Here is a 12,381-nt window from a genome sequence, read left to right as displayed (position 1 = left end):
TCTTAAATATGCCATTTTTCTTTAAAGCAAATGATGTGCTTATTATTACATTAGAAATTATACATATTGAACTAGGGAATATTTATTTTTTTGTACAAAATTATCGTTTCCATAGATTAAAGAATTTTTTATGTAATTAAATGATGATTAATATGTGTCTGACCTTTTTTAAAATACTTTAAACAAAGACCGGTTTGCCAAACTTTTAAAATGTGACAAGTTTCGGAAAGAAACAATATAGGATACAATCGATCATTTTATACATTTTTTTTTTCTTTGTAAAAAAAAATCGATTTAAGAAACAGTGAACTGGTTTATTAATACTGTAAAGATAGAAATTAAAATAACTACTGTTGCTTATCTAAACATCAATTAATCGTATTATCTTATCCAGATAAATCAAAGTCGAGTCTTTTTATCTTGCCTTCACAAAAAAATTTAATCTTTTTAATGGAAGCTCTACTATAAGAGGAAAAGGCAATGGTGTGCTTTACGTTTTATTTTCCATAAATATCTCTTCTTTTTTTAAAAAAAACAAAAAGAAATTATTTTTCAAACTATTAATTATAATTTTTTAAGACTATAATCTAATTATCAAATTAAAAAAGTTATTTTTAATAATATGTGCGTTAAAAATTAATTGTTATCCGATTAAAACATTCAAAAAATGCTTTCATTTCATTTATTTATTTTTGTGTTTAAATTAAAATTTTATATTTATTTTATGTTTTATACATACATTTATATGTATAGTTTTTTTATAAATTTATATTTTTTGCTCCTTATGTAAATTTTTTACTTTAATATTTACTCTAAAATTAAATGTTGAATTAACAAATGTGTTATTAACACCGCTGCTTTTTTTACATGGTCAATATTTTTTTCCAAATTAACTCAATTTCTATAAATTGGTTTATTTATTTCTCTATATTGTTTAAATTTATATCATCTATGTTCTATTGTGCAGCTATGAAAAATTCAAAAACTAGAAAAATGATAACTGTTTGAAATATATAACTGCATTTCTTTTAACTTGAAATCTACAGTAAACTATACTTAAATATTTAAAAATTAAAATATCAAAAATAAAAGTTTTATGCCACATAAGAAATATGATTTTAAGCAATGTAAGAAACACCTACTGCTAAATCAAAAAATCTTGTTTAAACATTAAATGATATTTAAAGAAAAAAACTAGAATAATCTGATTTATGCAATAATTTTTTTGAAACTTACATCTCCCTTAATAGAGATTTTACGATATGTGTAAGTTAGAAGGCTAGTGATTGTTAGCTGAGAACAGATCTGAAATGTTTACTAGATTAGTCTATGGTTTGTAAATGCATGTGATTATTATTATTATTAGTTCCAGAAGTAGTTAGATTGAAATAAACTTTTCAGTTAAACTATTAAAAAAATTATTTATATAGATATTGCTCAAAAGTATCTATAATTTTTTTTTTCTTTATAATTAATTCTTTAAATATATAAAACAAATATTTAAGGAATAATAATCGATTAAATATATTTACTTTTTTTTATGAAAAAATAACACTCACCCAACCGAAGCATTTTGAATTTGAACAGAAGATAATTTTTTTTTTTTATGGAAATCTTTTTTTTTCCTTCATACCTTTTCTTTTATTTTTATATGTTTAGAAAAAATTGAAGTTTTAACTATCAAATAAATAAAAAACTTTATGAAACTTCATGAAGAATGTCATAGAAAGTACAAAAAATACCTAATCTAATTTGATAAGATGCTTTGAATAAAAATTATAGCAAGTTAATTCTGTTTAAGTCGTTATTTGTTTTTATAGTGTAAATTTTGAAAAACAAAATTTTGTTTATTATTGACTATTATGCATTATTTTTCATAAAGTTCTATTGTAAAAACACGTTAACTTTACATCTGTTTTACAGTTACAATTTGTTACAGTTTAGATTATTATTTTTTTAGTGCTGCATTTCAATGTAAACCAAAATTTATTAACCTTATGTGCTAACATTACTGTGTGTGAAAATTGTAAAATACATCAATAAAATGTTTCAATTATTCAATTTATCTCATTAATTATTAATATTTATATACATAGAGGATGCTTTTATATCTTTAAAGAAAATATATCTTTAAAGAAATCAAGTAAAAGTATATGTTTTTGTGACATACACTAGAAATATGTACAAAATGTAACATACCCAATAAATACATATTTTTTTTTATATTTTACAACCGCCGTTGAACAGCCCAGTTTTGGGTTTATGACTACTAATGTTCAACTCTGTAGCTTTTTGATTTTGAACCAATCTAGAAGACATGGAAACTCCTGGACCAGTACCCCCAGAGTAGGCATGATTTGTAATGAAGACGTGGGGGACTTAAGAGACTCGACAGATTTAGTGTTCATCAGTCACCATTTACTACACGGGGAGTCTTCGGTCGACGAGGATCGAACCCATGACTTCTTGGATATGGGCCCAGTGCCCTACCAACCAGGCTATCCCAGCCCTACAATAAATACATAAAAAAAAGTAATAATGATATATTTTAGATTGCTTAACTTTGACTTAGCAGTCACGGAAGAAATATTTTGAATTTAAAAAAAATACACATAGACTTTAGACTAAATAAAAAAAATATTTCAAATTGCACCATATTCTTTACGAAATATTTCAAATAAAGACAGAGGGTACAGGACACTCCGTTGCCATGGACAAAAAGAATAAAGGTTCCTTTTTTTTTTATTGGAAAACAGAAGTGTTTCTTATTAGGTAGGCAATAAGTGCTTAAGTTGTGTCCTTGAAAGGATACTGAGGAAATGCAATTCTTTGAGGGTAAAGCAATAGGGCCCCAAAGGAAGAAAGAAAGGAATGTCTCTTAGTATTTTAATTCACACCACATACTTAAGCTTTTGTTCCCAACAATGGGAATAAACATGTGGAAAAAAAATCTTATTTATTAGAAAAGAGTGTATTTCTCAATAATAAAAAGGTCACTAATGGTATAAGAAGTGAAATAAAGAGTCTGAAATTTTAGGTGCTAGAAAAGATTTTTTCTAAAAATTATTTAAAATTGAAATTTAGGAAACAAAAATTTTCTAGGGTGGGCCAACGAACTTCTAGAGTGGGCCTGGCCCCCTACCTACTTCTGCCAATGACTTTGGGTTAACTCCCTTAACAGCTAATCAACTCAACTGTTTCTGTCTTTAGATAGGATGTTTATCTTTTTAAGCAATCTATGAGAAAGTGATGTTTAAAAAAAATACACTATATTGGGCATCTGACACTAGTCTCTTTGTTAAATAAACATTCACATACTTGGGCTGTCACCCTTAACTAATCTGTTAAACTATTTTGTTTTAAGGAGTAGTAAAAAACTACTGCCATATTACATTATATCTAATGCTAGTACCAGTAACATTAATTAAACATCAATAATATTTTGGCCTTTTTTTACCTCACACCAAACTGGCGTATATCAAACTTGTCTAACTCAGCGTTTAAAGTAGATGTTTATCTTTCCGTGAAATACCTGGGAGAACTTAACATGCAGCACTTAACACAATCAGGTATCTGACACTAGCCAGATAAGTCTCTTTTTTTTTTTCATAATATAGATCTTCGAGAACATCTACATACAAGTATACATACAGCTTTGTTTATACTTTTTATTATTATTATTTACAATTTTTTAATTATCACATCAAACAATCAGTCTATACATGTGACATTGCATGAATAGATAATATTCTTTCATCGAATTTAAAACAAACTTTTCTCACTCAATTAACCACAATATGTCCATGGATATGTTATGTACAACAATCAAATAAAATAAATCAAGATGATAAATCATCATGATCAGTCTTATCTGGCCCAGGACAGTTTTGTTCCAAGTCATCAAAGTCATTATACTTTATAGAACACCAAAAGCAATAGAAATAAGTAGGTCTTAAGTATTCGGTAATTATTTCAACTTTTTCCTCTGCACTAAGATCATCTTCCTCATCTTCTTCCTCTTGTTCATCACATTCTTCATCAAGTTCTTCATCTTCCTCCCAAGTATACCAAAACCAAGATCTTGATGGTTCTTTTATGTCATTTTCTTTATCTAATTGCTCACATATTTTCTGACACTTATGTAGATCCTTCATTAAACGTTTATAGGTCCTAGCATCTCTCATTCTTTGACGAAACTCCTTCGTTAAAATTTCAGTTTCCTTTTCCTTGTAAACTTTTAATTTTTCTCGCCTCTCTTTAATCCTTTCAATGTGCTTTTTAACTTCTTCGTCCCTGCCTAAACCACCGCGGTCCTTTTTTATATTGATACGAATGGGTTCCATCAGACCACGGTCAGACGCAGTATCCTTTTGTGGCCCTAGTTTCATGCCTGGTTTATATCCCATTTTCTGAAGCATTGCAAAACCTTTATTATTAGAACTAATGGCTGAATCCATACCTGTGTTTCTGGATTCCTCTTCAAGCTGTTTGCGAGATTTTGTTTTGTGAAATTCATTGGATGCAGTTTGCTTCTTTTCAATTTCCAACTTTCTCTTAGTACTTTTGCAAAATGCCAAACCTGGACGAATATCTTCTTTCACATTTAGAAATGAAGCAGACATGTAATCATCCTCATCATCAGACATCTGTAAATTTTTAAAAAAAAAGAAAAGTTTTAAGATTGATTGATTGATGGTTTTAGTGGCACAAGGTTCAAATGAGGACATGCTGCGCCACACAATACGGTATAAATAGTTTAAAAGTGCATGCAAAATTTAATTCCAGCACAATTATAACTGATAGAACAGTACTAGTAAGTGAATAAGACAAGATAAATGAGTTAAATAAAATCAGATAAAAAGTATGAGTACAGCATAAAACGCATGGAGTAAAATGTACGAAGGTGGTAAGATATTTACAAAAGTGTATAAAATAGTAGATGTGTTAAAATTTTTATATGCAGTTAAAAATATCAATAGCGCGCAAAAATGTTAGGATGCTGAATGTCATTCAATAAATCCTGTATACATAAAACTGAACTCCCAAAGAAGGTAAAACGTTGTTGGTTAAAACATGGGCAAATGATTAAAATTTGATGAATTGTAAGTGGAACATTACAAGTATGGCATTGAGGAGAAGGTTCTCCAAATAGCAAATGAAGATGCGTTAACCGGGTGTGACCTATTTACAGACGGGTAAGCTTAACGTCAGCACTGCGCAAGTGCAGCACAGGCGACTGGTCTAAATCTGTCTTAATATTATATAGTTTATTAAAAGTTTGGAGGTCCCAACTTTGTCGCCATAAACATGTAATAAATCGTGGAACATGAAGCTTAACATGAAAAGTTTTAAGATTGATTATACATAGAAAACACAATTGTTTCAATTTTGCTTCTTTTTTAAACCTAAACTTGAAAAATTTAAATAATACAACCACAATGCTAGTTGATCTGCAATTGCAATTAAGTGGAGTCAAATTATTCACCTTATAAGATTCAGTGCAAGACAGATATTTTATGAGCCCATTTACAACATTAATTATAAGCCTCTGTATCAAAATACAATAAATCTAATTTTCATATTTCATAAACATTAAAAATATACTTGCTTTTTAATTCATAGTTCATAGCAAGATTATTTACTAATTATGAAGAGTTCTTTGAGTAAAATTGTTACTTCCTCTGAGTGTCTTTGCACACTTTAAAAATATATCTATTAATTTCAATCCTTTCTAATAGATCTTACTTTTTTAAACAGATGCTCCTAATATTTCCTCTCACCCAAAGTCTACTGAAAAAGAAGGATAGATCTGCTTCTTCTTTCTCCATATAAGCTCAACAGAAGTTATTTTTTTCATTTGGAATTCTAATCCTATGATCAAGCTAGCACCAGGGCCGGATTTACGTATAAGCTAAATAAGCTGTAGCTTGGGGCCCCGAGATGGCAAGGGCCCCCAGATCCAACTTTTTCCTTCTTTTTTTAAAGTTTTATTCAAAGCTGGAGCCCTCTGAAAACTAAAATACATTTTTTTTTCTTTTTTACATTGGCGAACGCTTTTCAAAATCTAATAGAAGTGTTTACAAGTATAAAATAATTGTTACTCTTCACTTTTTTAACCAAAAGAGCAATAAAAAGGCCTTTTGACTGATGAAAATATCCTGTAGCTTTCGTAGCTACCAGTGATGGGAGTAGTCCATGGATCCTAAAAAGCGGTACTCCATGGAGTAGTCAAATAGCCGCCTCAATTTACACTGTGGGAAATGTTTTCAGCTTCTTTAAATTGCTGTGGGCTCTTTTGTCCACAGAAACACCCTTTTGTCTGATTTCTGGGCAAAAAATTTCTAGGGCTGTGGGAGAATCTTGTTTAGGGTCACTCTGTTTCGAGATTTCCGTTGTGTCTCATTGTCGTTAAAGAGCTTCTCGTTTAATTTTAACTTTTCTTTTTTGCAAAATATATTTTTTCCAATTTATTACAAAAGCTTTTTTTCCTTTTAATTATCCTAAATGTTTTAACTAGCTTAATTGTTTAATTTACTTAATTATTGTAATTGATTTTAATTTGTTATTTTCCAAATTAATCGTACATGAATCCGTGAACTCCTTTCTTTATTTATTTAAATGGTGGGCCACTATTCAATTCCCTCTTTGACAGGCCTATCTGCCAAAATTCTTGATTTGGTCTATTTTGGATGAAATTGAGATAACAGATGTGGTTTTACTTTAATTTTACTTACTGCTAATAGACAGAAGCAACATGTGATATTGCTTGATAGAGCATTGAAATCAAGTGATCATCAGCTAAACAAATGTTTAAATATAATGTAAAAAATATTGTTCAAACCTCTTGTCTGACCAAATTTATAATTATTTGTCTGACCTCCATTATTTTCAGTAGCTTAGGGCCCCGCCAAGCTTAAATCCAGCCCTGGCTAGCACCATCTCCATTTGAAGATCTCTATACTTTTAATTTCATTTTTTTTTCCAAAAAATTTTTATACATGCATTATGGTCAAAAATTTTTGAATGTAAGTCTAAAACATTACACAAAAATTGCAGAACATTACAAATATATTTTTAAGAAATATAATTTTATAAATTATTTTTCTACTACAGAGTATATATTTTTTAATTCGATTTTCTATTCATATCTATTCATTCGGCATTCTATTCTGAAATTTATTCTATTCATTCCCCACAACTTTATTGGGGAGCAGGAGCTAATATGAAAATCATCCTTGAAATCTTGTCCTTTTTGAATTTAAATTTCCAAAGCTAAGACAGACACATAGATTTTTAATGAAACAACAATTAGTAAGATTTCCATATCAGTAAGTGCAACAAAAAAGTTACTTAATTTTGGAGACAACCAAGAAGTTGCACGCGCATACTAAATATATTTTCACTCTCGGCATACAAATATATCGTTGGTGGCCAAGTTTATACTAAACATTTGCAAATTCAAAAACTCTTGGTTGGCATGAACAGATACGTAAATATCCCCAAAATCAAAAAAAAAATTTATATCATAAGCAAAGAAATTGTCAAATTAATAAATCATTTAATGTTTAAGGAGATACGGAAAGATCCCCTAATGTTCTATAAGGAGCACATACAAAAGACAGCAACAGGTAGAAATAAAATGTAAAGATTAAAAATGTGCAAGAGTCTGAAATCTTTAATTGAAAATTAGCAAAAGCGATCTAGAGAAAAAAAGTAAAAATATTTAATTGGTGCAATATAAGAAAAAAAAAAGGAATGATAAAATAAACTTTTTACCTTTTTATTTTAAAAGAATAAAAGCAAAAATCTGAGCAGATCTGTTACTGAAACTTAACATGAAAAATAATGTATCATTTGTTTATTTATATTTGAGCCCACTCATAATATTCAATAAATCAATAGAATGTTTTCAGTTTTTCTTTAGGCAGTCTAATCAATAAAAAAATTTATTATTTCGAACATAAACGGAACACAACGTTTAAACGGAACAGAATCTTCCATCATTATTGGATTTCTCAATGCTTCGTTCATGCTGCCATCTATTGTTAGTTTAACGAAGCTTTTGTCCCCCTTTTAATAAATAATAAATATTTATTATAAAAAAAGATATTTATATTTCCAAAATTATTTTTTTTTAAAGTAATACGCAATCTAAAAATTTATATTAAACTTAGAAAAAAATCTATCAATTAAATAACAATTTGATTCAATAGTAGGAAAAGAATTTAAAAAATTTAAGTCAGATGCAGGAAACTAATAAAAGATAACAGAATTCATGAAATATTGCAAGACAGAAAAATTAATTACCTACTTATCACATAAAATAGTTTTCATTCCGACTCGAAATAACTTTTCTGAAATAAAGGCGATAGAATGTTGCCCTGCATTGTTTCCTTGAAAGAAAGAAAAAAGGAACGAATGAAAAGATACGATAACATGTAGTCAAATTGCAATGAAATTCATATGATTATACATTATGACTAATAAATTGACAAACAAAATTGACATATACTGATAGATCAGTTTTTTCTTTGACGTTTAGCAAAAAGGTTCTACTATGGAGGTGCCGGGGTTCGAACCCGGGGCCTTTCACATGCGAAGCGAACGCTCTACCACTGAGCTACACCCCCACATTCGAAGAATTACTAAAATTTATTATATATTTAACTTATTTTGTGTACATTTTCAGCAATTACATTCAAAATTTTATATATAATAAATGAATTTTTGAAAAATTTTCATTCTGTAATAAAAATATATATCCTAAACTGTATTTATAATTAAAAAAAACTTAACAATATCCGAGTTAGAGAATACTAAAATGGAGGTGCGGGGGATCGAACCCCGGGCCTTTCACATGCAAAGCGAACGCTCTACCACTGAGCTACACCCCCGATGTTAAATGGTAATAAAATATAATATATAAAACTGTAAACTGGAATTTGTGTTTTACATTTATGATTTTTTTATGATAAAATCTTTTTCATTGAAAAAAAAAGAATTTTCATTTATCTTTTTATAAATAGGAAATAACTCTGGATTTATGTGAAGAACTTCAATTTCATTTTTCACAATCAGATATAGATTGTCTCTAGGTCAATCTTTGATCGGATTGGACGCAAAACGGTTCTGCGCGCGCTTATAGCCTTGCTCCTATCAACCATCAATTTTTTTTTTAAACAATCATCAGACAGATGTCAACAAAGATGGCGGACTTAGAATAGCAGTTTCATTGCGTACAAATCAATTTTCAAAGATTAAAGGAACTATTGAATCATGGCTTCCACATCTAATATATCTATAAACTCCGAAAATAATGCTGTGCTCATTGATCAATTTTGCTCGGTAACTGGAGCGGATAAAGATAAAGCAATGAAAATGTTGGAAGTATGCAACTGGAATCTTGAAATGGCCATCAATATGCATGTAGACTCCTGCCCCGAGAATCCTCAGAATAGTACCAGTAATGGAACGGATGAAGATAACATCAGAGATCCGATACCCCAATCCAGAGCTGTGCTTATGGAAGAGGATATGAATTTCCATTACGGTCTTAGAAGAACCAAACGAAAACCACACGCAGTGTTTGATGGATTACGAGATTTCCAAGCTGAAGCCCAATTGCAAGGTCAGAATGGACAAAATGAAAGTAGTATGTCGAAAAAAAGACGGACTTTAGAAGACCTTTTTCGACCACCTTTAGATATAATGTACAGAGGTAGTTTTGAATCCGCAAGGGATTTTGGACAAGTGTCAAACAAATGGCTTTTGGTAAATCTTCAAAACGCCCAAGAGTTTTCATGCCAGATCCTAAATCGTGATGTCTGGAGCAATAAAACTGTAAAGTCTCTAATAAAGGAAAACTTCGTTTTCTGGCAAATTTATCTGGACAGCAGTGATGGACAAAGATATACACAGTTTTATAAAGCTTTCAAATTCCCTCATATTTCTGTTTTAGATCCACAAACTGGGGAAAAACTTGTAGAATGGAATGAAGTTACTTCTACCAGTATAATAGAATTAATCACACTGTTTTTACGTGAGCACTGTGCACCAGATGGATCAAGAGTTACAGTAGATCAAAAAAGACGTTTCAGTGTGATTGATCAAAGCGAAGAAGAGCAACTAAAAGCTGCTTTAGCAGCCTCACTTAAAGATGTAAAGCCGAGCACAATCGTTATAGATGATGACAGTGACATCGAAACATTTGATTCAGATTCAGAGAGTACTAATGACAAAGTGTCTATAGTGAATCTTAATTCAAATGAAAATTCCAATGATGTGATAGATGTTGTTGGACTCCCTGAAAGCCTAAATCAGGAAAGTTCTCTACCTGCCAAATCCTGGAAAGATTTCTTGGGAAGCAAAGATGATCAAGTGTCCGATTTAGTACTTAGGCTTCCAGATGGGAAAAAAGAGCAAGTTTCATGGCCATGTACATCAAAATTAGAATGCCTTTTGCTTTATGTTGAAGAAATCGGTTATGCTTTGGAAAATTATGAACTTGTTACCAATTATCCACGCCGTAACATTTGCCAATTAGATAAATGTAAATCTCTCCAAGATGTTGATTTGTTTCCCCGAGAAATGATTTTTGTGCAGTTAAAAAATCATGATTCTTAATGACAGTTTAATTTTTACTTACAATTTTGTTTAATAATAAAATTTGAGAAGCATGTATAATATCTAAATTTGTTAAAATCTTTTATATTATTACACTTCCAGGGGTCTGTCTAGGCTGAATTTACTACCATTTAACGGTACCTTCACAAATTCAACTTTAGGAAAACCGGTAGTTTCACAAATTAAATTTTAGGAAAAACAGTAGTTTCACTACATACTTTTTCTTAAAAATTTATTTTTGTATCGCTTAAGAAATGATAAATCCATATTTTTGTGTTGATTTTTAAATATAATTTTTAATTTTTCACAAATTATGTCTAAATTTTCACAAAATAGGTACCTCTCAGAAAAACCTAGACAGACACCTGACTTCAGAAAAACAATATTTAAATTTATATACAGACTAATTTACATTATTATTAAAAAAAAAAAAAACAATATGCAGAGTTTGTAGCTGTCCGGATTTTCCTGATAAAAAAATATTTTTTCCTGATTTTTAGAATTTTTGTTCTGTTATTCCTGATTTGTGGGTGTCCAAATCTAAAATATCCGATTTTTAAATAATATAAATGCAGATTTTTAAAAAATAGTTTGAAAAATTTTTAAAAATTTAAACTTGCTATTCAATCTTTTTGTTTTAATTTAAAATGCTAGAAGAAATTGTGAAATTGAATAAATCGAATTTCAAGACTGTCTACTACTTATATAAGTGATTCAGGCATATATATCAATTCCCATAGCATCAAATTACTCTGCTTATCTATCCATATCTTGATGACTATGGGTGTAGGTGGAAAGAGAAGTTAACTTGTTTGAATTTGGTTATAAATGCTTCATAGTGTATATTTCCTAGAATTTTGGGTAGCGTTTTTGAGATTAAAATAAGATGTAACCAATGGATGGCGGACGCTACAAAAGTGGTCATAACTTATAACTAAGTTAAGAAGGTGGTGACTCTCAAATCAAACTCTTTCTCGACATTCAATCAGGAAACTTTTACTAAGATGCGCTTAAATTTTGTTCAATCTTTCTGGCTATTTTCAGAACTTATAGTAAATTTTGAAATACATTTTTATTTTAATTTAGTGGAATGTTTCTTTTTTTTTTTCGTACATTATCGTATTTACCTTTAATTATCATTTTATTCAATTTTTATTACAAATTTTCATACCTACATTTAAATCGTGACACTTTGTTGTGAAAATTATTCATTTATATATGATTCATCAATAGAGTTTTTTAATAATTTCAAAAACACCCTCAAAGAATTTTATTTATTTGGAGATTAGTTCATAACTTATTAAATTAAATGGTGTAAGTAAAGGCGAAGAAATTGTGTGGCTAAATTTATTTAGTGGAATATTTCTTTTTTTGTTATATATACATTATCGTATTTACCTTCAATTAATATTTTATTCAATTTTTATTAATTTCCATACCTACATTTAAATTGTGACACTTAGTTGTGAAAATGATTCATTTATTTATTTTCAATAGAGTTTTTTAATAATTTCAAAAACACCTTCAAAAAATTTTGTTTATTTGGAGATAAGTTTTTAACTTATTAAATTAAGTGGTGTATGTAAAGGCTGAAATTGGATTATATTTCAAATGCCAATTATTTCATAAAATAGTTTTCTCTATCGTTCTTATAATCGTTACATTGTTATATTTAATACAAAATAACTATTATTAAAAAAAAAGATACTTAAATTTTACAAAAGCAGTTACTCTAGACATATGATTAAGAACTTCAAT

General features: G+C 29.1%; 2 protein-coding genes and 2 non-coding genes across 6 annotated transcripts; 1 reads left to right on the top strand and 3 right to left on the bottom strand.

Moving 5' to 3' along the window:
* Positions 1 to 3,654: 3,654 nt before the first annotated feature.
* On the bottom strand, positions 3,655 to 8,448 carry LOC107443049 (G patch domain-containing protein 11). Of its 3 annotated transcripts, none has more exons than XM_016056805.3 (2): positions 8,312 to 8,448; positions 3,655 to 4,646 (listed from the first exon to the last, which is right to left on the bottom strand). In XM_016056805.3, the coding sequence occupies exon 2, from the start codon at positions 4,644 to 4,646 to the stop codon at positions 3,840 to 3,842; it is 807 nt and encodes a 268-aa protein (XP_015912291.1). In that variant the 5' UTR covers positions 8,312 to 8,448; the 3' UTR covers positions 3,655 to 3,839. The 3 variants fall into 3 exon arrangements, with proteins under 3 accessions (XP_015912291.1, XP_015912283.1, XP_015912274.1); XM_016056797.3 differs by having other exon boundaries at positions 8,308 to 8,328; XM_016056788.3 differs by lacking the exon at positions 8,312 to 8,448 and adding an exon at positions 7,777 to 7,938.
* A 110-nt stretch (positions 8,449 to 8,558) lies between these two features.
* Positions 8,559 to 8,630, bottom strand: TRNAA-CGC (transfer RNA alanine (anticodon CGC)). The gene has a single exon. It is a non-coding gene; the product is annotated as a tRNA-Ala (tRNA).
* A 192-nt stretch (positions 8,631 to 8,822) lies between these two features.
* On the bottom strand, positions 8,823 to 8,894 carry TRNAA-UGC (transfer RNA alanine (anticodon UGC)). The gene has a single exon. It is a non-coding gene; the product is annotated as a tRNA-Ala (tRNA).
* A 198-nt stretch (positions 8,895 to 9,092) lies between these two features.
* Positions 9,093 to 10,691, top strand: LOC107443071 (UBX domain-containing protein 7). Its single transcript, XM_016056823.3, has one exon. It carries the CDS (start codon positions 9,277 to 9,279, stop codon positions 10,621 to 10,623), a length of 1,347 nt encoding a protein of 448 aa, XP_015912309.1. The 5' UTR covers positions 9,093 to 9,276; the 3' UTR covers positions 10,624 to 10,691.
* The last annotated feature ends 1,690 nt before the right edge of the window (positions 10,692 to 12,381 follow it).

The sequence above is a fragment of the Parasteatoda tepidariorum genome, chromosome 8 (assembly GCF_043381705.1).
Source record: "Parasteatoda tepidariorum isolate YZ-2023 chromosome 8, CAS_Ptep_4.0, whole genome shotgun sequence".
Lineage (NCBI taxonomy): Eukaryota > Metazoa > Arthropoda > Arachnida > Araneae > Theridiidae > Parasteatoda > Parasteatoda tepidariorum.
Note: the sequence above shows the minus strand (reverse complement) of the source record. Positions and strands in the feature narration are given on the sequence as shown.